This window comes from Geotrypetes seraphini, chromosome 4 (assembly GCF_902459505.1).
Source record: "Geotrypetes seraphini chromosome 4, aGeoSer1.1, whole genome shotgun sequence".
Lineage (NCBI taxonomy): Eukaryota > Metazoa > Chordata > Amphibia > Gymnophiona > Dermophiidae > Geotrypetes > Geotrypetes seraphini.
Window position 1 is genome coordinate 261,993,123 of NC_047087.1, and position 24,477 is coordinate 262,017,599.

General features: G+C 38.7%; 1 protein-coding gene across 4 annotated transcripts in view; it reads right to left on the bottom strand.

Annotated features, from left to right (window-relative positions):
- The window catches only part of BTAF1 (B-TFIID TATA-box binding protein associated factor 1), a 394,756-nt gene that overhangs the window by 137,546 nt on the left and 232,733 nt on the right, over positions 1-24,477 (bottom strand). For 3 of the 4 annotated variants that reach the window (XM_033943697.1, XM_033943699.1, XM_033943700.1), the window contains 2 exons: positions 14,048-14,474; positions 7,989-8,182 (listed from right to left, as the gene is read on the bottom strand). In XM_033943697.1, the coding sequence (XP_033799588.1) occupies positions 7,989-8,182; positions 14,048-14,474 (621 nt within the window). The remainder of the gene's footprint in view (positions 1-7,988; positions 8,183-14,047; positions 14,475-24,477) is intronic. The other variant, XM_033943698.1, reaches the window with a different exon arrangement.

A 24,477-nucleotide genomic window follows, 5' to 3' on the forward strand; every position in this document is an offset into this window, starting at 1 on the left:
AACAGTGGCCAATCCCAATCACAAGCACCTGGCAGAATCCCACACAGCAGCAAGATTCAACGCTATCAATCCCAGGGTTAGCAGTGGCCCTCCCCATTTATACCCTCTGTACTCACTATCTTCCTCTTATGCATCTCTATGCCACCCCCAGTATCTCCCCTCCCTGTCCACAATATTGTAGTCTTGCATCTCCCTGTCCTTTTCTCTCCATCCTTGCATATTTCTGTACTTCCTCTCTTCCCTCCCCTCATTATCCATCATCTCTTCTCTTCCAATGTTTCATCATCTCTCCTTCTCTCTTTTCTACTGTTCTTCTCTCCCTGCAGTTTTCAAGTTTTATTTGAGATTTGATATACCGCTTAAAAAATTGTCATCAATAGTCATTAAAATCAGGGGGAAAACATTAATCAGACTAAATTGACATACAGGAAACAAAAGAATTAAGGGTGAAATACAATTTGTTAAAAAAAAGGAAGCCATAAAAGGGTCAGCATGAGGGAGGGGAATGCTCTTCCTTTGACTTGCGATCTAATTGTTACTGATCATAGGCATCTTTAAAAAGGAAAATCTTGGATTTAAATTTATCTAATGGGTTATCTTCCCGGAGATGTGAAGGCTGTAGGTGCTTTAACTGAAAAAAATTTTTTCCTGGTGGTGTCATAAAATATATGGCGTGGGGAAGGGGTCGCTAAAGGATGCTGATTACCTGATCAAAGGGTTCTAGTTGGACAATGAGGGATTAGTAGTCTGTCAATAAACCCGGGTGTATGTGTATGTATTGTCTAAAGATGTTGAAATGACGTTTTAGGAAAAAGAGAGGGATAGTTTCAAAGTTATTTCCTTCAATGTTCATGTTCTGTATATGTTGTTTTATTTCATGTAGTGTAGGGGTTGTAATAATTGATAGTTTACTAATGGGTAGACCTACCATTTCAGTGTTTTGATTAGTCGTGTTATTCGTTGTTCCATTTGAAAGTTGCTGTCGTAAATTTGTAATCTTTTTAGTAAAGTAAAGGCCTAGATTTTTTGCAGATGGGGATTCAATAGTGGTATTTTCTCATTTATTGATAGTTGTAAGAGATTTGAGAATAGAAAACAAGGGTCTGGAATGTTTTTTTTATTAATACATTTGGTGTAGTAATTCTTTTTTGCTTGGATAATTGCTTTTTTGTAGTGATTTGGTCTTACTTTATATATACTTAATGTTCGGGCGGATTTCTCGTGTCTCTATTGTCTTTCTGCTGCTCGTAGTTGTTCATGCTCTCTTTCTTCTCTCTTCCCCAATGATTTTCCCTCCCCTTCCCCTCATGATCCAATATATCTTCTCCTTCCCTACCTGGGTCCAACATCTCTTCTTCTTTCTTTCCTATCACCAGTGGCAAAGTAAAGGGGGGTGGGTCACCCCGGGTGCCATCTTGGTAGGGGTACTGGCACCTCTCCGCCCTCCCTCCACACTCATGCCCTCCCTTCCCTCTCCTCAAACTCACACTTGCAAGGACTTCTGGCGAGCTCCCATGCTGTACGGACGTGTGTAAGAGCGCTTCGTGCTCACTGACCTCCCTCTCCACTTTATTCCTCATCAAGCCCTGGGAATCTGACCCATCAGTTGTGGGTTAGGATACAGGAGGAGTGAACTACTCATCGAGATGCCGTGTTTTCTAAAAGTAAAGAATACTCCTACAGTAAAGAACATCTATGCTTCCAAAGTCTCCAAGCCTGCGCATGGTGTTGGCACGAGTCTGACCGGAAGTAAACTGGTGGGGGAATCCTCCCCGGTGAGACCGGTAGCTCCTTCAAAGAAAGCAGCACTTGAGCTGGTTTTGCAAGAACTATGCTTGGCGAAGTCAGAAATTGCTGAAATGTTGGTGGATAATGCTGAAATGTTGGTGTATAAACTACTGGCTTTGACAGAGAGTGGAGGAGTTGGAGAGTTTTTTTTCGGTAGAAGAGGCCCAGGATAGAGGTGCGGAAGATCTGGGTATGGCCCGTAAAAGGCTTGAGTTCTCATCTGCAAAAGTAGAGAACTTGGATATTAGATAGCCTCCCCCAATTTTTCCATGTCTGTGGTATATCAGAGGGAGTGGAACGCGATCAGCTGCTGCAATTTATACAAAACTTTTACAGTGCTGCTTTCCAAATACGACTGCACCAGTTCCTTTTGAAATTGAAAGAGAACAGAGGTAACTATAACCAAAACCAGATTTAAGCATGCCCCTCAAAGCGTTTATAGTCAAGCTGCTACGGTTCCAGGAGGTGGAATATGTCCTGAAGGCTGCTAGACAATAGAAATCCTGTACTTATGAATCGTGGGAAGTTTGGATTTTTCCTGACATGAGCATGGAAACTGAGAAAAAGAAAGGAATTGTGGGCATATAAGCAGGCTCTATTAGATCGTGGTTTGCAAGCCGGAATTTGGTTTTCAGCTTGACTGGTGCTGTTTCAAAATAGGAAAAAATGATTCTTTGATAACACTAGATACATTGATACCTTTATAAAGTCATTGGATTATGCGCACAACAGTCCACAGATGCGGAGTTCAACACATTAAAAGAGGGATTTTAGATGCTTGTGGCCACTCGAGCCAGCCAAAAGGTCAAAAAGAGATATGCTCAATTACCTTCTCAAGCGAAGGCCACCCTTTACAGAAAAGTAAATTGGCGGGAACTTAGTTAAGATGGATTCTAGAATCAAGGGAGATTCCAATGAAACCCTACAAACGGAATCAACTCAGGACAGTGGGGAAGAGGGTCAAGAGCCTCTGCAACTGCCAAGTGGTGTCTCAGAATCATTGGATATGGCCCAGATTTCACATTCTGTCAAATAAGCCCACATGAATGGTGGTTTGCCTGGTGAACTGGGGGCCACGTGAAGGACAGATGATTTAGTAATGGACATTTGCAGGAATAGGACTTTGGGGTACATGACTGAAGGTGCTTGGCGATTGCTAATGTGTAACTTTTAAGATTTGAGGCTTGCCTGTGTGGGAGGGGGAGGACACGGGAAGAGGGGAGGTGAATGATGTGTGGTGGTGTGTGTGTGCAGGGGGGTATGGGGTGGTTGAGGGGGAGGGGATAATGGTGTTATGAGTGGAGGTTTGGGGTCAGGGTGGTGGGGAGAGATTTTGAGGATTTGTGGAATTGAGAAAAGATTTGGGGGTGCCTGGACGTGTGATTGTGGGGGGTGTTAGTTGGAATATTAGGGATATACAATGAAGGGTAAGGGGTACACGGTGGCATCTTGGAATGTGTGTGAGTGAGGGTGGGGTGAATGGTCCTACTGAGAGGCAGAGAATTCTTACACATTTAAGGCATTTGCATGTTGATATTGCTATGTTGCAAGAGCTGAAGTTGGTTCCTGTAGCAATGCAGAAGCTTAGTAGTGGTCCATGGGGGAGGGTATTTTGCTTCAGGTAGATCGAAACGCTGTGGGGTGGCTATTCTACTGGGTAAACACCTTCCCTTCACTTTGTATGAGACGGGGGGGGGGGAGGGTAGATGCTGTAGGCAGATGTATATGGATCACAGGAAGAATTGATGCATGGGAATTTACACTTTTAAATTTATATGCGCTCACTGGGCATAAGGGGTCCTTTTTCACTGATGTTCTCACTCTTCTTTGACTCAAAGTGGTGGGTCACTTAATTGTGGGAAGGGAAATGAATGTCACATTGAGTAAATTAGACAGAACTGGAAGACGCACTAGAGAGGAAATTAAGCAGAGCACTGTGGTTAAGCGCCTTCTGCTCAATCATGTGCTTGAAGTATGTCACATACACAATCCCTCTGTTAAGCAATTCGCATACTTTTCAGGACATTTTCAAACATATTCTCGTATTGATTATCTCTGGGTTAATAAATCTGGGGTGAGGTATGGGGGAGAGTGATCTCATCAACACCCAATTACAATTTCTGACCATGCGCCCATAACAGGGGTCATAAGTCCTGCCATGGGGTCTGCTTGGGGAAAGACATGAAGAGCTAATGTTCAGTTACTGAAAAGTGCTCCCACCCAAAAAATGCTTGAAAAGGGGTAGAAAAACTACTTAAGAGTTTAATGTCTCCACTGGGACTCTCTGGGATACAGGGAATGCTTAAATGTGCGGACTGCTAATCCAAGCAGCCACCAGGGCCAAACGGGCTAAATTAGCTAACAGACAGGAACTTACGACACAGCTGGCGTACCTTCAAAGGACACATGAAAGACACCCCTCTAGATTATTTGGAAATAGGCTTCAAAGGCTGCAAATTCAGATTAAACCTCTAGACATGGAATGGATAGAATTTGCTATGTAGAAGTTGAACAGAGACTTTATGGAGGGGGGTAACAAGGCAGTAAGTTGCTGGCTTGGCAGCTCAAGAAGCTACAATCTGACTGATGGGTCAGATCTATACGTTCTTCCTCAGGGGCAGTGAAGGTGTCCCATCCTGAGAAAGCTCAGGAGTTTGGAGCCTTTTATCAACAACTGTATGCCTCTGAATTTAAGGGTACAAAACAAGATACAAGAGCATAACTTCAGAGGTTATCCATACCGAAGGAGGAAGACCAGGATCTGGAGAGATTGAACTCCCCTATTCTGTAGCAGAAAGTCATTTCAGTGATCCAATACTTTCCCCAGGGGAAATCACCAGGAGAAGATGGCTTTCCAGCGGAATATTATCAGGCCATAGCTGTATCCTTGGCTCCGGTTTTAACTAGGTTCTTTAATGACATAGAAACATAGAAATATGGCGGCAGATAAAGGCCAAATGGCCCATCTAGTCTGCCCATCTGCAGTAACCATTATCTCTTTCTCTCTCTGAGAGATCCCATGTGCCTATTTCAGGCCCTCTTGAATTCAGACACAGTCTATCTCAACCACCTCTTCCGGGAGACTATTCCATATATCTACCACCCTTTCTGTAAAAAAGTATTTTCTTGGATTACTCCAGAGCCTATCACCTCTTAACTTCAACCTATGCCCTTCTCACTGCAGAGTTTCCTTTCAAATGAAAGACTCAACTCATGCAAATTTACAATACGTAGGTAAATGTCTCTATCATATCTCCGCTCTCCTGCCTTTCCTCCAGAGTATACAGATTGAGATCTTTAAGTCTCTCCCCATATGCCTTATGACGAAGACCACACACCATTTTAGTAGCCAATGAGGTCTTAACAGAGTCTTATACAGGGGCATTAATACCTCCTGTTCCCCTCTTTCCACTTAGAACATAAGAATAAGCCTTACTGGGTCAGACCAATGGTCCATCAAACCCAGTAGCCCGTTCTCACAGTGGCCAATCCAGGTCACCAGTACCTGGCCAAAACCCAAGGAGTAGCAATATTCCATGCTATCGATACAGGGCAAGCAGTGGCTTCCCCCTTGTCTTTCTCAATAACAGACTATGGACATTTACTCCAGGAAATTGTTAAGACCTTTCTTAAAACCACTTCTATGTATAAAGCTTAAGTGGTGGCCTTAGAAAACCAGGTAAGGATCCTAGTCTTTGTGTCAGTTACAGACCAGTTACTTAACTGTGACATGAAAATACATGCTAAGGTACTGGCCAATAGATTGGACGCTATACTCCCTAAATTGGATTCACTGTGACCAGACGGTCTTTATCACTGAGGGACATCAGGCAGGCGGTTGATCTTATAGATTTTATTGAGCAGACTCGGATGCAAGCCCTATGTGTCACAATCGACGCTGAAAAGGTGTTCGACAGGGTGAAATGGGAGTATTTATTAGAAGTAATGGAATGTATGGGGTTGAGGGGTCCTTTTCAAGGGTGGGTCCTTGCTCTGAATTTGCAACCAAAGAGCTCCATTTTAATTAATGCCATGCAATCCTTGGAATTTTTGTTATTCAGAGATACCAGACAGGAGTGCCTTATTGTGATTAAAATGAAACCCTTGGCACTTAGCATTAGAGCCTCTCTCTAGATCTAACCCATAGAGGTCCAAGGAGTAAAACATAAAATACTGCTCTATGCAGATAACACTCATATTTATGGCGGAGCCTCTCCAATTTCTTCCTCACTTACTGGAGGTGCTGGAGGGATTTAGTGGAATTTCAGGTGTTAAGACTAATATTGATAAAATGGAAGTCTTATTATTTAATATCAAGGAGGGAGACTTTGCTACCTTCTCATTTAAGGTGGCTGTACATGGCTTTTGCTACTTGGGGGTTACTTTAACCAATAAAGCTTTAGATCTGTATAAGCTAAACTATGGAAAGCTTACCACTAACCTCAAGGGGACATTGGAGACTTGGTCCAAATTAATGTTAACTTGTAGGGGTAGGGTAGCCAGTATTCAGATGATGGCAATACCTACCACTGGCAATTCCAAAAAAGAAGTTCAAGTTGTAGGAAACAATGCTTTGATATTTTGTGTGGGATAGGAAGAGGCCTAGAATTAAATGAGGCACTCTGCAACTGACCAAAGCTAATTGGAGGGGGGTTTCCTCATCTGTTTTGATACTACCAAGCAGCAGTACTGAAGGCCCTGAGGGAGCACTATAGGGAGGACCCAAGGGTACAGTGGGTATCCATAGAGAAACAATGGATTGACCCCCTACTCGATTTATGAGTTGGGAACCCAGGATGGCTCTAGGAGGTTCTATATGAGCCATCAATCAGCCATCATGTTTTCTTGGTGCCCTTATTGAAGATATAGAGGGAATTAACTCAGGTGTTCCAGATGGGGAGTCTTTTGAGTTTACTAAAAGACTATCATCCCTGGTCCACCCATAGTTTTCCTAGGTCAGGGCTGCCCTGATGGAGGTGGGGGATCACAGATTGTGGAGGCTTGGTAGTTGGGGGGGGGGGGTACTCTCGCATGCTCAGATGCAGGATCTCCTCCATATTTAGATCCCTTTTTTCAGTATTTCCAGGGGATGGATTATATTCATAAGCTTTTGACAAAGGGAGGACTTGAGAGGGACCCTACACGCTTAGGGTCCCTCTCAAAATACCATCTCGAAGAAGTTTGTTATCCAGATTCTGTAAGATATTACAGACGGGTTACCAGACAATACGATTGGGTGGGGTTCTCCATTTCTCTTAAAGAGTGGTCCAAAATTTATCTACTTGCTATGTTCAACTTCAATATCAGATAGTGCATAGGGCATATTGGACTCCCCAGGGTTGCCATGGGGTATGAGAGATTATGTTGGATTATGTTGGAGAGAGAATGGTCTACCAGGTACTCTGGAGCACCTGTGGTGGGAGTACCCTCTAATTAGCATTTTTTGGACCAAGGTACAGGCCCTCATATTTTCTCGGACAGGGGATAAAAATGTTTATGATAAGGGCATTGTATGTTGGGCCTGAAGGTGGGTTGGTCCCCTTCGGAGAAACCTGAGATGATGTTGTCTGATGTTTTGCTTTTAGCAGCAAAGATGTCTACAGCAAGACATTGGAGAGATCCCCAGGGTCCTACCCTGAGCCACTGGTATCAGGTAATTGGGGAACTATGGTCTTTTGATAAGATTACTTTGGATCTGAAGGGCAAAAGTGAGGACCATGTTCAATTTTAGCTCCCTCTGCTCTGCAATTCAGCTTTCTTACCTCACAGTTCGGGGAGGGGGGAGGGGGGGTGAGAATTCTCTGGACTCTCTTAGTACATTTACTGAGGATTGGTACACGTTGTTGGGTTAGGTGACCCTTTTTTGGTAGTGTCCACGAGTAACAACTCTCCGAGTTCCTTCTATTTTGTTCCCATTTGGGAGACTGCTTTCTTTTTGGGTATTTCTATTTACTTTATTTTTCTTTCTCTCTCTTTGTAGGTGAGGGGAGTGGAGAGGCAGGGTTAAAGAAAAAACTTATGGGGTTTTAGAATTATGCTACGTATAAGTACTGCTTTGGATTGTATTGCAGGGTATTCTTTTTGTTGCATGTTCTGAATTTGTATGTTACTGTTTGTTATTGGTGAGTTTTTGCTTTCAAAAAAAATTTTATAGTACAAAAACCCCCTCACTTTTGCAAAAAATAAAAATTTTCACATACCTCGTCAAGTTCAGCAACAATACTTCCACCACTTCCTATGGGCAGGTCAGCACTTTGGGGTTTTGCAGCTTTAGGTGTAGGTCCACGTCTGCTAGTGATTGCAAAAGCGGCTTGCTGGTGCCTGTACAATGTAATTATTCCTCTGTACTTCGTGACAGTGTGGTGCATGCCATCTCTCTCAAAGTTCAGTCCTACTTAAAAAAAATAAACAAAAAAAATAACCAACTTATGTTCTAGAACCAAGTACCTTCAGAATGTGAGAATATTACTTATGCATAAATAATCTAGTCTTTCTTCAAAGGGTGCAACATTTTTTTTAATGTTAAAAGTAACACATCAATTTAGTTCACTCAGGAGTTAGACAATTTGAAATCCCCCAGCCTGAGTATAGAGAAGTTAATGCTTTATACTCATAGCAGGAAAGAATCTTTTATACTTGCCTCCTCTGCCCTCTTAATTTTAACACACAGAATATAATATTTATTTCCTATTAAACATTATTTTGAACAGACTGTTAATCTCAGAAAACATTGAAGATGAATATAATATTACCGAGAGCTCATAAATAGGTTGAACAGTATTGGGGAGAAGGGAGAACCAGTTGAATTGAAGGCGGACTACTTGTTAACCTTTGCTTAGTATCTATATGATTTTTGTGGTAAGGGTTAGTAGGAGTTCAGTTCTATGCTGCGGTTGGAATCCAAACTGAGAGGGGTGTAGGCTGCAGTAATGTTCCATGTAGGATATGAATTGCTTGTGTACATAAGTTTTTAGGAGCTTGGTAAGTATGGGGATACCTGCTATGGGTCCGAAATTTGAAGGAATGGATAGGACAGCATTTTGCAATTTTGGAATGGGTGCGAGAGCAATTTTGCCAATTTCTGCCAGGAGTTGGCCTTGATTGAGAAGATTGTTTATAAATTTGCTGATCCAGGTGATGATTGCTTCAGGAACGGTAGTTAATAGGTATGATGGGCAGTTGCCAAAAAGCTACTGCGGGTGGATCATTTCTTTAGAAGACTTGCTGTTTCACATGTTAGTGGAGTGAGGGTGTTCCATATCTGGTCCACTGTGTAGGGGTCATCAGAGTTTTCGGGAATGGTGTGCGTAGGTTCCAGAGTGTTAGTATGGTTCTGATCTTATTGAGGAAGAAGTCTTCAAGGTCTTGGACTGTCGGTTGGGACTTGTGTTCATAAGTGCCCTTTTCCAGAGGTGCTGAATGGTTGCATACAAGGCAAAATAATTTCTTGTTCTCAGCAATATTAAATTTGTATTTGTTAATTGCTGCCCTCCATATTATTTTGTGGTCAGACAACTTACTTTTGACATTGTCTTTCTAGCCGTCAGCAAGTTTGCTTTTATTTTCTCATTGTCTCTGTGAACCATGAGGAGGGTTTAGTGCATTTTATACTGTGATGGTGTAAGGGGACAAGAGAGTCTAGGGCAGGGGTGTCCAACCTTTTGGCTTCCCTGGGCCGCATTGGACAAAAAAAAATGTTTCTGGGGCCACACAAACGCTGCAGCAAGACAGAGGAGGGAGCCGGCAAGATGGTAAACATCCGGGAGCAGCAGAGGAAAACACTGCATCGCCCTCAATCGGGGCTGCACAAAATACTTCCACATGCATGCCACATGCAGCCCTCGGGCCACAGGTTGGACACCCCTGGTCTAGGGTGTTTGTGAGTTATTTCTTCCAATTTGACAATACTACATTGGCTAAGTCAGGAACAGTGGTGTCGAAGCAAAAAAAAGCATTGAAGCAAAAAAAAAAAAAAGCTTAGTTAAAAAGAAAAGTTGCTACGGAGGGCAAGCGCATATGCAGACCATTTACAGGCAAAGAAGATGGTCTGCACATACGTCAGGATCGCTCTTCAGCGATCTGTGTGGTCGGTTTGGGACGTGCCTCAGACCGGCCTAATTAGCATGCGGATGCGTTGTGAATCGGTGCCCAGCCACCTCACAGATCGGATCACCCACGGATCAGATCCGTGAAGTTAATGTATTTAGGCCTTTGTCAGGTTCCCTTACTGAACAGTGCAGCCAGCCACAACACAGCTTAGAACTACATTCAAACTCGTGTACATTCTATTATATATTTTTAATTAAAATTAATACTTGAAACTATTCTTTTCCTCCAAATACCTTAAATCAAGTCCTTGATGTACCAACATGAATTCTGTAAATATCTATATTTTCCAAGACCCCCCAAATTTCAGAATTGAAGACTATTAAATTACAGCAATTTGCATACAAATTGAAATATTTCAAGCAGCTCTGGGGTACATTTTACAACTTTAATTAGTTTACAGATGTTCGTGCATGAGTCTTTGGAAAGTACCGGGCATGCGTGAGAAAATTGCACCATTTCTGGGGATCTCCTGACCCCCCCTTTTCTTCTAGCAACTTCTGGGGCATCATCTTAATCATATGTGCAACTCCCATGATTGTGCAATCTCACACACCTTTGTCTCCTCAAAGCCCCCTCTCTTGGGCCTTCCTAGACAGACAGCACCTTTTAAAACTTAAGATAATTGGAGGCTCAGTGTCGCTAACAGTTCCAGGACACTCCCAGAGCCTTTAGCTGATTTCTTCCTATTTGCACATGCGAGAGTGATGTCACAATGACATCACTGCACACGTGTGTAGCAGTGTTCCCAGCCCAGGCCTCAGTAGAGGCCTCAGCCTTTCCTGGAGGTCTTGCCCGACCTCCTCCTCCTTTTTGGCGACCCAGAGCAGCCGTGATCATCCCAGATTCAGCAGACAAACCATGACAGCAATCAGGTCTGGATCTCCTCCCAGCTGCCTCCTGGGGCACTGCCTCCATCCCCAGGAATCCTAGGTACTTCTTTTTACTTCTGTTTACATTATTTTAACAGATGTTCTGAATAGCTGCCTCACTAGTTTCAATATCTGTCTGGATATTTGAGCATGGTTAATTGGACGCCAGCGCACTCATAAAGCTGCAGTTGCCAATTAAGCTTCTAGCTTCCACTCAAGGTGTGCAAAATAACAAAAACATGGAAATGACGCATAACACAAGATTCACCAAAATAATTTTATTGCTTTTATTTTTCCATCATGGAACTCAAAAGACCAGTTGCGTTATGTTAGCGGGAGGTCGTATTAGTTGCCAAAATGCTGGCCTTCTGATAACGAACTCAGCTCGATACTTCAAAGCTCCCCAATATATACCTTCAGTCCAGTGTGACATCATTGGCCGTGGGCCAATCCAAATAACAGAGGTGGTGCAAAGAAAATTCCTTTACATGTTTAAAAGTTTCAGAAATCATATTTGTTTTGTTTACATTCATTTCTGAATATACATTAACATTTTATAACATATCCAATATTCTTTTTGTCCTTTTCAAAAAAGTATATTAAGAGAACCTGCATTTGTTAAGTGCTGAGATATTCTCAGCCTCAGAGAAAAAGGAGGGGTTGTTTCCCCCTCTCCCTGAACTGACAGCTTCATGTTACACCTACACAGTGCTAAACGTGGGCTGCCAATGCCCTCCTTCCTATGTAGGAAACTGCTACAAGTCTCTGATTCTAACTTAACCATTTCCAGATGCTGTGTTCAGGATTTTTCCTTAGTGTTCTTTTTATAAACCATTTCATTTTAAGTACAAATTCTTTCACAATCCATTCATACTTGGGGACCCATCATTCATCTATTCATACCATGTATTTCATTCATATTTAATGCATGTTATATTTCAGGTTGGGATACGTAATCTAATATGCTCTTCCTAACCAGCCTAAGGCACATCTGGTATCAATTAGAACCACGAGGCTAGAAGCGGGAAAACCCTGAACAAAGACAGGGAAACAGGCTGAACACAAAATGGAGTAAAACCAAGCAAAAGATACAGAAACACAGAGAACCCAAAATAGAGTCCATGTATATCCTGATTTCCTCCACAATCTAGCTTAATAGCAAAGTACATAAAAAGAATATTATTATGCTTTTCCTTAATATTAATCTGTAGTGTGTTTTTCTGGTCTTGGCTAAATCCATATTCAAATTTTTATTCACCAATTTTTTGTACGCTTCTATTGGGTGTGGCCTTAACTAACACATATGTTTGTATCTAACTAGAGTTACCCAGAATCATACGAAAAGCAGGCATTTTTGTAGAAAAATTCCACAAAATACTGCACCATCATGACCTGACGTCCATTCCATTACCGTACCATAGACATCACCCCCTACTGGCCACGAGCCACTACTGCTCAATATTACAAAGCTTTTCCCTCAAACATGGGTAGGAGGGTCAGACGCTGGATTAAATATGGTATAAGCCCCAGAGAAAACTTGTCTGAAATAAACTTCCAATTAAAGTTATGTGAAACAGAAAGCAATGGTAGTACAGGACTGAGAGAGCCAGGTAAAAGACAAGTTTAAAGCACAGTAGTGGCAGAATGCCAAAGAAGACAACTGCAGACTGGATAGGTCAATAGGTCCCTTAATTACCATCATTTACTATGGTGTTATGTTAATGTGAACAGCTGCTTATATGACAAATACAAAAATATATTGACATTTCCCAGCTATAAATCTGAAGTTAGCAATTTTAACAATATTTTAGCACCTTATTTGCTTTAAATTAAACTATAATACTGTTAGAAATGGCATATATTTGCAATAAAACACCAACATATTTGCAATATAAATCTATCTATCTATCTATCTATATATATAAATGTGGAGGGGCATAATAAAAAAAAAAGTCTAAATCCCCTTTTGGCCTAAGTCCTTAAATGTTCAAAGCAGAAGCAGGGAAAGTGTCCATAACCAAAACAAACGTCCTTGTTTTGATTATGGCCTGCCTCTACTAAACGCCCAGATCACCACTACGTCTAAAAGTACACTCCCAGGACGTCTACACTTTTTGGCCATAATGAACCAAAAAAACGCCTAAGCCCCAAACTTCTAACAGAAGGGCTTTTAGGCGAAGGAGGAGCCAGTCCGTAGCCTAAAAGATGGATTCTGTAACCGGTGTCTGTCAAAAACAACACCGGTTACAGAACCCCCCCCCCCCCACACAACGATCTAGGCAGGAGGGTGCCCAACCCCTCTTGCCCCGCCGACTCCCCGACAATATCGGGGCAAGAGAGAGCCAAAGCCCTCTTGCCCCGCCGATTAACATTGGGCCAGGAGAGAACCCAAGCTCTCCTGGCTCCAGCGACCACCCCCCCGCGACTTGATTGGGCCAGGATGTGAGCCCAAGCCCTCCTGGCCCCGGCGACCCCCTACCCCCCACTAACATTACGGGCAGGAGGGATCCCAGGCCCTCCTGCCCTCGACGCAACCCCCCCCCAATGACCGCCCCCCCAGAACCCCAGATCGACACCCCCCGCCGACCCGTGACCCACCCGGCCGACCCCACGACCCCCCCACCCCCCACCTTTTAAAGTTGGACGGAAAGCCCCGCCCACAGGTGGGGCCTAAGGCTCCTGGGCCAATCAGAATAGGCCCGGGAGCCTTAGGCCCCTCCTGTGGGCATCTCTCCTGCCGCGGGTCGTGGCAGTTCGGGTAGAGGAGTGATGGCATCGCGGTAGGGGAGATGAGGCGTCTCTCCTGCCGTGATGCTTGCGGTGGGTAGGTTGCCGGGCTGCTGAACTGATGGCGCCAGCGGCCATCAGCTCAGCGGCCCCTTTTTTGGCACTTAGACCTGGTTTGACTTCGTCTAAGTCAAAAAGGTCTAAGTGCTGACTAGGCAACCTGTTAATGTTTTGGTTATACCTGTTGTACGCCTAGGTGTAGGTCGGCCCACCTCCCGCCCACTGCCCGCCCTTTCCCCTCCTCTAAACACACCTCTTTTCTCTCTGTGCTTTTAGTGGCAGGGGAAAGGCCTAAGCTGTTTTTAGATACGTCTAAAAACCAGCTTTGGTTATGGGTACTTGGACGATCAGACTTTTTGATCGTCCAAGTAGCCATTTAGGACACTTTTTAGACTTTTTTTTTTTTTTTAATTATTAACCCCATAGTCTGTATATTGCAAACACACACACTCATATATACTCTCATATTCACAGAAAGTTGAGTTACAACATACCTTTGGAATTTTCCTGGCTGCTTAGTGCTGGTGCAGGACATGTCACTAAAGGTGTAAGATGAGGATCCACACAAAGCGAACTGCAGATATTTTTTATTATTTTGGGATTTGGGCAAGGTGTTCTTAGTATACATTGCTGAAGCAACTTGGCTATGCAGAGTGCAGCATAGTTCTGCACAAGAGTATTCTCCTCTTTCTTAACGGCTTCCATCAATGGTTTTATGACTGGGTTTAGTTTCTCAGGAAGTTGCTGCAAATTTACAATGGCACATGCAGCAAAAGTATGAACTCTTTGTTGTAGAATCTGCCATTCCTGGTTTGTTTCTGTGACAGTCATTTGAACCTGCTGCCGTTTACTATCCAAATGTTGTAACACTCTGGGGTTTAAATTATTAGCAGACGTTGCTTCATTAAAAACAACAGTGACCTATTGAAAAAATATATATAAAGAATAGAAAGGGTTTATATAACACGTTCTTATAATTTACTCATTACATTTGTAAACCTAAAAATCATGTAGGCAATGTAACACAAACATGCATTACAGCAACTTTTGGTAAAATTACTTTGCATCTATATACTTAACATTATTATATCAAAGTGGGATATAATGCAATACGTAATTTAAAATGCCATACAAAGCCATTTTTTAAAAAGATGAGACTGACATATAACTTTAAATTGTATTCAGTCTTGACTACTTTGCTAAAACAGCTCAGGTTGGAGACTCTGGATAAAGTTCTCACATTTTATATGGGGTTTTTGTTGTTATTCTTAAATTATGTATGTTTAGTTGTACTTTGCCATAAAGAGTGGAATGGAATATAATTTTTTTTAAATATAGTAAAATAAAATAAATGTTAGTAAACATTAGATAATTTCTCTCTTGTATCAACAGAAAGTAGAGCAAGGAGTTTACTGGAGTATCCTCTAATAATGCTTCAATTTTTAACACTGAACATACCTGCTTGTGTTTGAAAACCCTTAGAGAAAGGGTGAAAATAGAAACAATGTATTACATGAGGATGTTAATATGTTTGTGTTTATCAAAAGATTAGGTTCTTACCTCTGCTAATCTTCTTTCTTTTAAATCCACATTTTATTCCGGTACCAGTGGGTTATTTCCCTCAACCCGCCAAAGTCTGTAGGAAGCCTCAAAACTTCAGAGGCTTTCCATCCCCTACATACCTCCTCTCTCAGCATGCTTACTAGTCAGTCTGAAAGAAGCCAGGAACATCTTTAGAGGATAAGAACAAGGGAGAGGGGGGTACAGGGACACTCCTTGACAAGTAAGTATATTCTGCTCACAACAAGGGAAAATAATCAAATCAGGATAACAAAAAAGTAACCTGAATGGCAATAACAGTGCTAGAAGTAGAAACAAAATGCACTGTCAGAAGAGGGCGCCCTAACTGGCGACCCTCCAAACTGAGTGCTAACCCTATTCTAATGGTACTCTTATAAAAACTGGACAGAAACGCAGCTTACCAATACAGTCAAACCTCGGTTTGCGAGTGTTTTGCAAGACGAGCAAAACACTCGAGTAAATTGTGCCCCCCCCTCGAGAGCCAGCATCACCCACCCCCGAATCGGCATCCCCCACCCACCCAAACACAAGCCCTTATTCCGATTTGGCACCGGCACGCAGCACCAACCCACAGGACGTACCGATGCCCGCAGATCCTGCCTATAGCCTGGGCTGGGCCTTGAGCATGTGCAGATGCTCGAAGCCCAGCCCAGGCAAGAGGCAGGATCTTCAGGCGCTGGCACATCCTGTGGGTTGGTGCTGTGTGCCGGTGCCAGATCTGGGTAAGGGCTTGCGTTTGGGCGGCAAGCAGGGGATGCCGGTTCTCAGGGAGGGGTATTCATGAGCAGGGGGGGGTGATGCCGGTTCATGGGCGGGGGGGCGATGCCGGTTCTCATGTGGGGGGAGTGGAAGTGCGCCTTACATATATCATCCAGAGAAACAGCCAACAACTCTGCCCAAGAGGATGAGACACCTCTGGTTGAATGAGCCTGCACTGCAATGGAGGGGCTTCTTTCCGGAAGCCACGGAAATGGCCATGTGAATTCACCTGGAAATGGTAGCTTTAGAAGCTGGCCTACTTTTGCGGGCAGGACCTGCCAGAACAAACAGGTGGTCAGAAAGGTGAAACTCAGTGACCTCCAGGCACCGCAACAAAATTCTACACACATCTAAGGACCGCAATACCTGGTCCTGCTTCCTCAACCAGAAGAAGCAAAAGTAGGAAGCTGGACTTCCCGATTCATATAGAAAGCAGAAACCACTTTTAGAAGGAATCCATAATGCGCAAAAAAGGATCCCTGCAATTTTATCTACTCTATAATTGTAGTATTTGTATCCTGGTAACAGTGTCCCATTTATTGTCTTCCTTCCACCAGATCTCCGAGATGCCTATTATATCTACCTCTTCATTTAGTGATACATACTCAACTTTTCCAATTTTTAGGCTTCTAGCATTTTTTAAAAAATTATATATTTATTGAAATTTTCAATATATTACAAGAAACTAACATTCTTGCTAAGGAAATACAGCAGGAATAAATGTTAAACATCACATTTTTTAAAATAAAAGAATATAAAAAATAAAATTATCGCTTCCTTAGACCACAAAAATCAAAGGGGAGTAAAGGCAGGTATCATCAAGAAGTTAAACACAAAGGAAAAAGAACTAATCAATGAAAAGCTATAACATATTCTGCATTTATATTAAATTTCCGCTAAACAACAGCAATTTTCTTTAGCTCCAGAAATGATCTTAGCTGCTCTGGCTGAAAGAAAATATATTTAACCTGAGCAAATTTTACTACGCATTTACAAGGATACGCCAGTAAAAAAGACGCCCCAAGGGCCTTGGTCTCCTGTCTCAAGGACAAAAATTGTTTCCTTTTTTCCTGGGTAACCTTAGTTACATCCAGGAATACCCATATCTTTTTACCATAAAATAGCTCTTTTGATAAGCAGAAATAAAGTTTCATAAAGGAATCCAAGTCCTGTTGGAAAATAAATGAAATCAGAAGTGTCACTCTCAATGAAGAGTCAGAAATAGACTCTTCTAAAATAGCAGATATGTTAACATCCAATTGCGGTGTATCTGGATTAACTCCCTCCAATGTTTCCTGAGCTCTAGTGGTTTGTGGAAGATAATATATTTTATTTAATGGAGGAATATGGTCCGATGAATATTTTAATACTTCCACCAAATCTCTCTTAAACATCACATATGCAGAAATCCCGGGTACTTTGGGGAAGTTCAAAATTCTGGCATTGAGTCTGCGGTTAAAATTCTCAATGTTTTGTATTTTTCTTTGAAGCATAATATTTTGTTTTTAAAATCTTTATTCATTTTCTTATGTTACAACAAGTGTTTCAATAAACTCATTAGAAATTTGAATATACACACTTGATTAACTCATATATTAATATCAAATTTAACATTTCATTAGAAATTTAATATTATATAAAGTTATAATATTATGCAAGAAATCAAAATTTATATAATTCTTATTAAATATAATGATCCCCTTTCCCTCCCTCCCTCCCTCCCAATCATTAATACATAAATCAATTTTTTTATTGTAATTCATTCATATATTAATTATTATATAATAATCAGAATTAAAAGCCCACCCCATTCCCCTCTATTCAAATGTCTTATCATGGGAAAAGTTAATCATCCATTAAAGAAATCTGTTAACGGTCTTCAGATTTTTCCAAATTTTATTCATGAGAAAATTTATCATTCTTTGCAAAAATCTTTTAATGGTCCCCATATTTTTTGAAATTTATTCATATATCCTTTATGTGTTGCAATAGCGAGTTCCATTTTATATATATGGCATACAGAATTCCACCAGAACATATAATTCAATCTATCATGTTGTTTCCAATTAAATGTGATTTGTTGTATTGCTATTCCAGTTAGGATAAATAAAAGTTTGTTATTACTTGATGAGATTTGGCTCTTTGCTCTCATGGTTGTTCCAAATAATATAGTATCATATGTCAAGGCTACTGGATTTTCTAATATTCTATTAATTTGGGGCCAAATTGATTTCCAGAATGATAAGATAAATGGACAAAAGAATAAAAGATGATCTAATGTCCCAATTTCAACATGACAGTGCCAGCATCTATTGGATTTAGAGCTATCTATTCTATGTAAACGTGTAGGGGTCCAAAATGCTCTGTGAAGAAGAAAAAACCAAGTTTGTCTCATAGATGCTGATACCGTACATTTTAGCCTCCAAGACCAAAGTCGTGCCATTGAGATGCACTAATTTGGTGTTTTATCTCAATGCTCCAAATGTCTCTAAGAGCATTTTTTGGTTTTTTATTTATAAATCCAGATATTAATTTATACCACTGTGCGGCTTTATGTCCTATTGAGTCCATCTGGAAACATAAGAATTCTAAACTGTGATATTTAGCAAGGTTTTTCCATTCAGGGAACCCTTCCTGAATAGATTGCTTCAATTGCAACCATTTAAAATATTGTGTTTTATTAAGACCAAATTTATGTTGCAATTGTGAAAACTCCAGCAATTTGTCATTTTTTATCACATCATCCAAAATACGAATACCTGCTATCATCCAATGTTTCCAGATGACTATAAAACCGCCAATTTTGATCTTGGGGTTTAGCCATATTGTTTGAGTAGTTGATTTATTAATTGGAATTTGAGTTAGATTACTTATGTATCTTAGAGTTTTCCAGGTATCCATAAATATTTTATGATCTTTGTATAACTTTGGCATTTTGATACTAATTACATGACTAAGACGTAATGGAAATATAAGTCTCCATTCCAGCCAAAACCAGTCTGGAATATTATCAGTGGGTTCTGGGAGGATCCAATACATACCATGTTGTAAAATATAGGCTTGATGATACCTATAAAAGTTGGGAAAATTTACCCCTCCCTCCTTAATTGGTTTTTGCAGCGACACTAAAGCAATTCTTGGTTTTTTATTAAGCCAAATAAATTTTGTCAAAATTCTATTTAATTTTGTATAAAAAGATTCTTGAAAGAAAATTGGTATCATTCCCATTTGGTAGCAAACTATAGGCAAAATCATCATTTTAACTGTTTGTACTCTTCCCCACCAAGATAAATGTAAAGGATTCCATTGCTCACAGAATTCTGTCACTTTCTGTATTAGACATTTTTCATTAATTTTCATTGTTTCATCTACTGTTTTTGTTATCCAAATTCCAAGATATTTAATAGATTCTTCCTTCCAAACAAAAGAGAATGTATCAAATAAACCTTTTGTACAATATACATTTAGAGGAAGAACTTCTGATTTATTCCAATTAATTTTATATCCTGAAAAAGTTCCAAATTTCTCAATTAATTCAAGTAGATATGGAATGGTAGATTCTGGATTTCTCAAATATAATAATAAATTGTCTGCATAAGCAGATATTTTATATTCTCTGTCTGAATGAGGTATACCCTGTATCTCCTTTGTTTGTTGGATAGCTAATATTAAGGGTTCTAAAACAATATCAAACAGTAAAGGAGACAAGGGACATCCTTGTCTAACTCCTCTCTGTAGATTAAATTTTTCTGAAAAAGTATTATTGATATATAATCTTGCAGAAGGGGAGCTATACAATGTTTTTATCATTTGTGTGAATCCAGGACCTATACCAAACCATTCCATTGCCTGATACATAAAAGGCCATTCTACTCTATCGAAAGCCTTTTCTGCATCCAATGAAATAGCAAAAGTAGGTTCATTCATTTTCTTTGTTAAATATAGCATATGGAATGCTAATCTGGTATTGTGAGATGAATGTCTTTGAGCAACGAATCCTGTTTGATGCATACCTATAATGTGGGGGAGAGCATTAGCCAATCTTAACGCAAGTATTTTTGCTAATAATTTTCCGTCTACATTTATTAAAGATATTGGCCTATAGTTTGAGACCAAAGTGGGATCTTTATTAGGTTTTGGTAAAACAATAGTTAAAGATTCTGATATAGTGCCTTTAATACAACCTTTATTAAGTTGATATTGATAAAGATTTAGTAAATAGGGTAGTAAAAAATTTTGAAATGTTTTATAAAATTCAACTGTATATCCATCACCACCTGGAGCGGATCCAACTCTAAGGGATTTCAAAGCTGTTTCTAATTCTTTTATTGATATTGGTTCTTCTAAACTTCGTTTTATATGTTCAGGAACTTTTGGACCCTCTAACATTTTCAAAAATTCTAAACCATCTTTTTCTTTATTTTTATAAGTCTCGGAAGAATAAAGAGATTTATAAAATTTTAGGAATTGTTTTAATATAGGTTCAATTTGTGTAAATGTGTCTCCATTTTCATTTTTTATAGCTATTAATTTTGTTTTTCTTTTTTTTGTTTTAAGATAGTTTGCTAATATTCTTCCCGACTTATTTGAGTTACCATAATACAATGTTTGCTGAGAAAATAATTCTTTTCTAATCATTTTAGATGAGATTTCATTATATTTAATTTTTAATTTTAATAATTCTTGTTGAATTGAATATTCCCATTTTTCTATTAATTTTGTTTCCAAATTTTTAATCTCTTTTTCTAAAATTAAAAATTGTTTTTTATTTTGTTTTTTGAGAAAAGCCGAATAGGAAATTATTTGTCCTCTAATTGATGCTTTAAAAGCATCCCATAAAATTTCTCTATTAATCTCATCTTTATCATTAATTTGAAAAAATTCTTTCATTTTTATTAAAAGATTTTCACAAAAAATTGGATCAGCCAACAATGTATTATCGAACTTCCAAATTGGTCTATTATTATTTTGATCAATAATTTTAATTTTTATCCATACTCCACCATGATCAGATAAAATAATAGGATCAATGGCTGCTTGTGTCACTTGCTGTGCTAGATGATTTGAAATAAATATATAATCTATTCTTGAAAAAGAATTGTGAACATGAGAACAAAAGGAAAATTCCCGATCATTAAAATGAAGTATTCTCCAAATATCTGTTAAATCACAAGATTGTATCAAATTTTCTAATCCCATAGATTTCATAACTCTACTTGGGTTTTTATCTAATAAAGGATCCATTACAGCATTGAAATCCCCTGCTACTATTAGATTTGAAGTAGCTAGTGGTAAGATCAGTTGTTGAAGGGTTTTAAAAAATTCATTTTGGTTCGAATTAGGGGCATATATATTAATCAACATCATGGTAGTATTTCCCATATTCATTTCCACTATTACCCATCTTCCATGAGTATCTGAAGCTTTTAATTTGAATGAAGCAGAACATTTTTTACTAACTAGAATAGCAACACCTGCCTTTTTCCCTATAGCTGGTGAGAAAAAACAGTGTTTGACCCAACCTCCTTCCAGCTTATTAGATTCAATATGTGAAAGGTGGGTCTCTTGTATAAAGCATATATCTGAATTTTGCCTCTTTAAAAATGATAGAGCTTTTTTCCTTTTTATCATATGATTTAGACCATTAACATTTAAGGACATTATTTTAAAATCCATTTATTTTTTTTTTTTTTAATTTTCAGATAGTAAACAATAAATGATTTTAAGAAAAAATTTTCCCAGTAATTTAAATATTTTATATCCTTTCCCCTCCCCTTATCCATCCATTTCTTATATATCCCTCCTCTATTCCCTCCCATCCCTCCCTTCCCTCCCCTTTTTATTACGAAAACTTGGATACGCAGATTGAGGTTAGATTTAAATAACTCCCCCAAGCTATTAATAAATTATCTAAATTACTACCAATTTTTTTTTTATATATATCAATAGATTTTTAAATCAAATTAATATATAAAAAAAAAATATCTAAATTACTATCAATTTTTTTATATATATCAATAGATTTTTAAATCAAATTAACACACAAAAAAATTTTTCATTAATTTGATCCTTCTTAATTTAAAAGATTTTTATCCATATTTGTATATTTTTTAATTTTATAAGGATGATTCATTCCAAATGAAATAATATATAAAATTATATCATCATATTATATAAATTTTTGTATATGATAAAACAATTTGTAATCTTAAGTGATTAAATAAATAAATATATTATTTAAATATAAAACATTGTTCATCCTCTATGTTCATATGATATACTCTTTATATAATAATATGATTTTAAGAACCTTTCTTATAGATAAATGAAGTATTTCTATTTTTAATTTAAAAATATTAATATCAAAAGAAATTCATTCTCCCATTACTGTATTCCAAAGTATCAGAGTTTGTTATTTTAAATTTATCCACTATAAATATTTTGTATGAGGAATATATATATATTTATATGAGGAATATTTATGAGGTATAAGAGAATCCATAAAGTAAAATCAAAAACTTATCCGGTAAACTTTCGTTTCAGATTGAGATTTTTTGTATATATTTTCTATTGAAACGCAATCTATTGTATTTGAAACGCAAGTTTAGCCGGAAGTACCGCCTCTTACAGGAAATCACCCGATTAAACCAATCATGTTATGATTGAAGGATGGCTCTGTTTTCTTTCTATACTCCGCCCCCAATAGTTTCTAACCAATCAGCACATCCCTTATTCTTTTGTCAAAGAGAAAATCTTCCTTCGTCACCATTTCAAGATGGATCTCTGTCCAGTTAAGAGTTTTACATGTAAGTCTATTCTTGTTTAAAAGATCTAGAATTGAATCATGTGGATTTCTTTAGATTTTTATTTCTTCTTTGCTTCCTATTGAGAACGTTGTATGCTGTTCAAATTTTTAATTCGGTCCTCGTGCAAATTTTCCGTTGTCCTGAGAGTTTTGAATCTTTAACCGATGTTTTCAATTTTCTTCTATATTGAAAGATTTATTTACTATATGAGTATATATAAGTAAATAAATATTAAAAGTAGCCATCAATTGTTTTTAAGTTGTCATTGGTTGATCAAGTTGGTCCATAAATTCTTGTAGTTTTTTGGGTTCCATAAAGTTTTGGGTTTTGTTAGCGATAGTAACTTTCATTATCGCTGGATAAAGGAGACCAAACCTAGCTCCTAAGGATCTCAGTTGGGGTCTCATGTCCAGGAATTGTTTTCTTTTTGATGCTGTTTCTTTTGCAAAGTCTGGTACAATATGTATTTTTGAGTCTTGACATTTTAGATTTTTGTTTTCCTTGGCTAGTTGACATATTTCTATTGCTTGTTGATGTCTTAAAAGTTTAAATATTAAAGTCCTTGGTCCCGTTTGAGTATTGTTTCTTTGTGTTGGAATCCTATGTGCTCTTTCGATTTCCAATTCTGTTTTAAATTTTAATGGTAATATTTTAGGTAAAAATTTTTCCAGAAAGGCTATCGGATCGTTTTTTTCCACTCCTTCCGGTAGTCCAATAATTCTTAAATTGTTCCTTCGCTCACGATTCCGGCTATCTTCAAGATTTCTTTTAATTTCTGTCACCTCTTTCCAAATGGTTTTGCTGTATCTCATATCTATGTTTAGTTGTTCTGAATTATCCTCCAATGTAGAAATTCTGTTTTCTGTCATGTCTACTCTTTTTGTAAGGATTGCGGCTTCTTCAATCGCTTTTTGTAGTTTTTTATTACTATCTAAGACAATCTCTTTTATTTGTCTCAGTTCTTCCATAACGTCGAGATTTTTTTCTGACGGCAGCGGCACTTTAGAGGGTGTACCCGGTTCTGGTTTCGACCTCTTGTTGCTACCTGTTCCAGATACTCCGGCTCCCAAGTCAGATTTATTTTGTTTGTTTGAAGCCATGTTCTGATATATTTCAGTATTTTCTTTTTAAAATATATATTTTTTTGGTAGTATTCTTATATATATAGCTTGTTTATGCGGAGCTACTCTCTCATCCAACCGTCAGAGTTCGCGTCCAAGCCACGCCCCCGAAGCATAATATTATCTTTAATTGCAGCTACTTTAAAGGCACATTTACTATAGAGTTTTTCATTTCTGCGTTAGAATGTTCCAAGGCTTCTTCTTCTTTTCTTCTTTTCAATATCTTCTTTGTGACACACACTGAGGGGTGGGTAGTGAAAATAATTTTTACACTATATGCTATAATAAGATATACAATATGTAATGAATGATTAGAAAGTACTAGAAGGGTGGAGGGAGGGAGAGGGGATAAAAATATGTTCAGAATATTATGTATTAGATATAAAAGTGATATTGTGTATTCATTAATTGTATTTCAATATTTTGTACACTTCATGTAAAAATTGAAAATGAATAAAAATTATTTAATAAAAAAAAAAAAAGATCAAAAAAAATAAAATAAAAATGTTCCAAGGCTCTTGAAATGTCATTGATTTTACCAGCCAAAGTTTTTACCTCCTCTGATGTCTTCAAAGCAGCCTCTGATGTTTTAACTGCAGCTTTATCCAACTTCTGAAGCACTTGCCAAATTACTGCTAAAGTCACCTCATTGGAGGG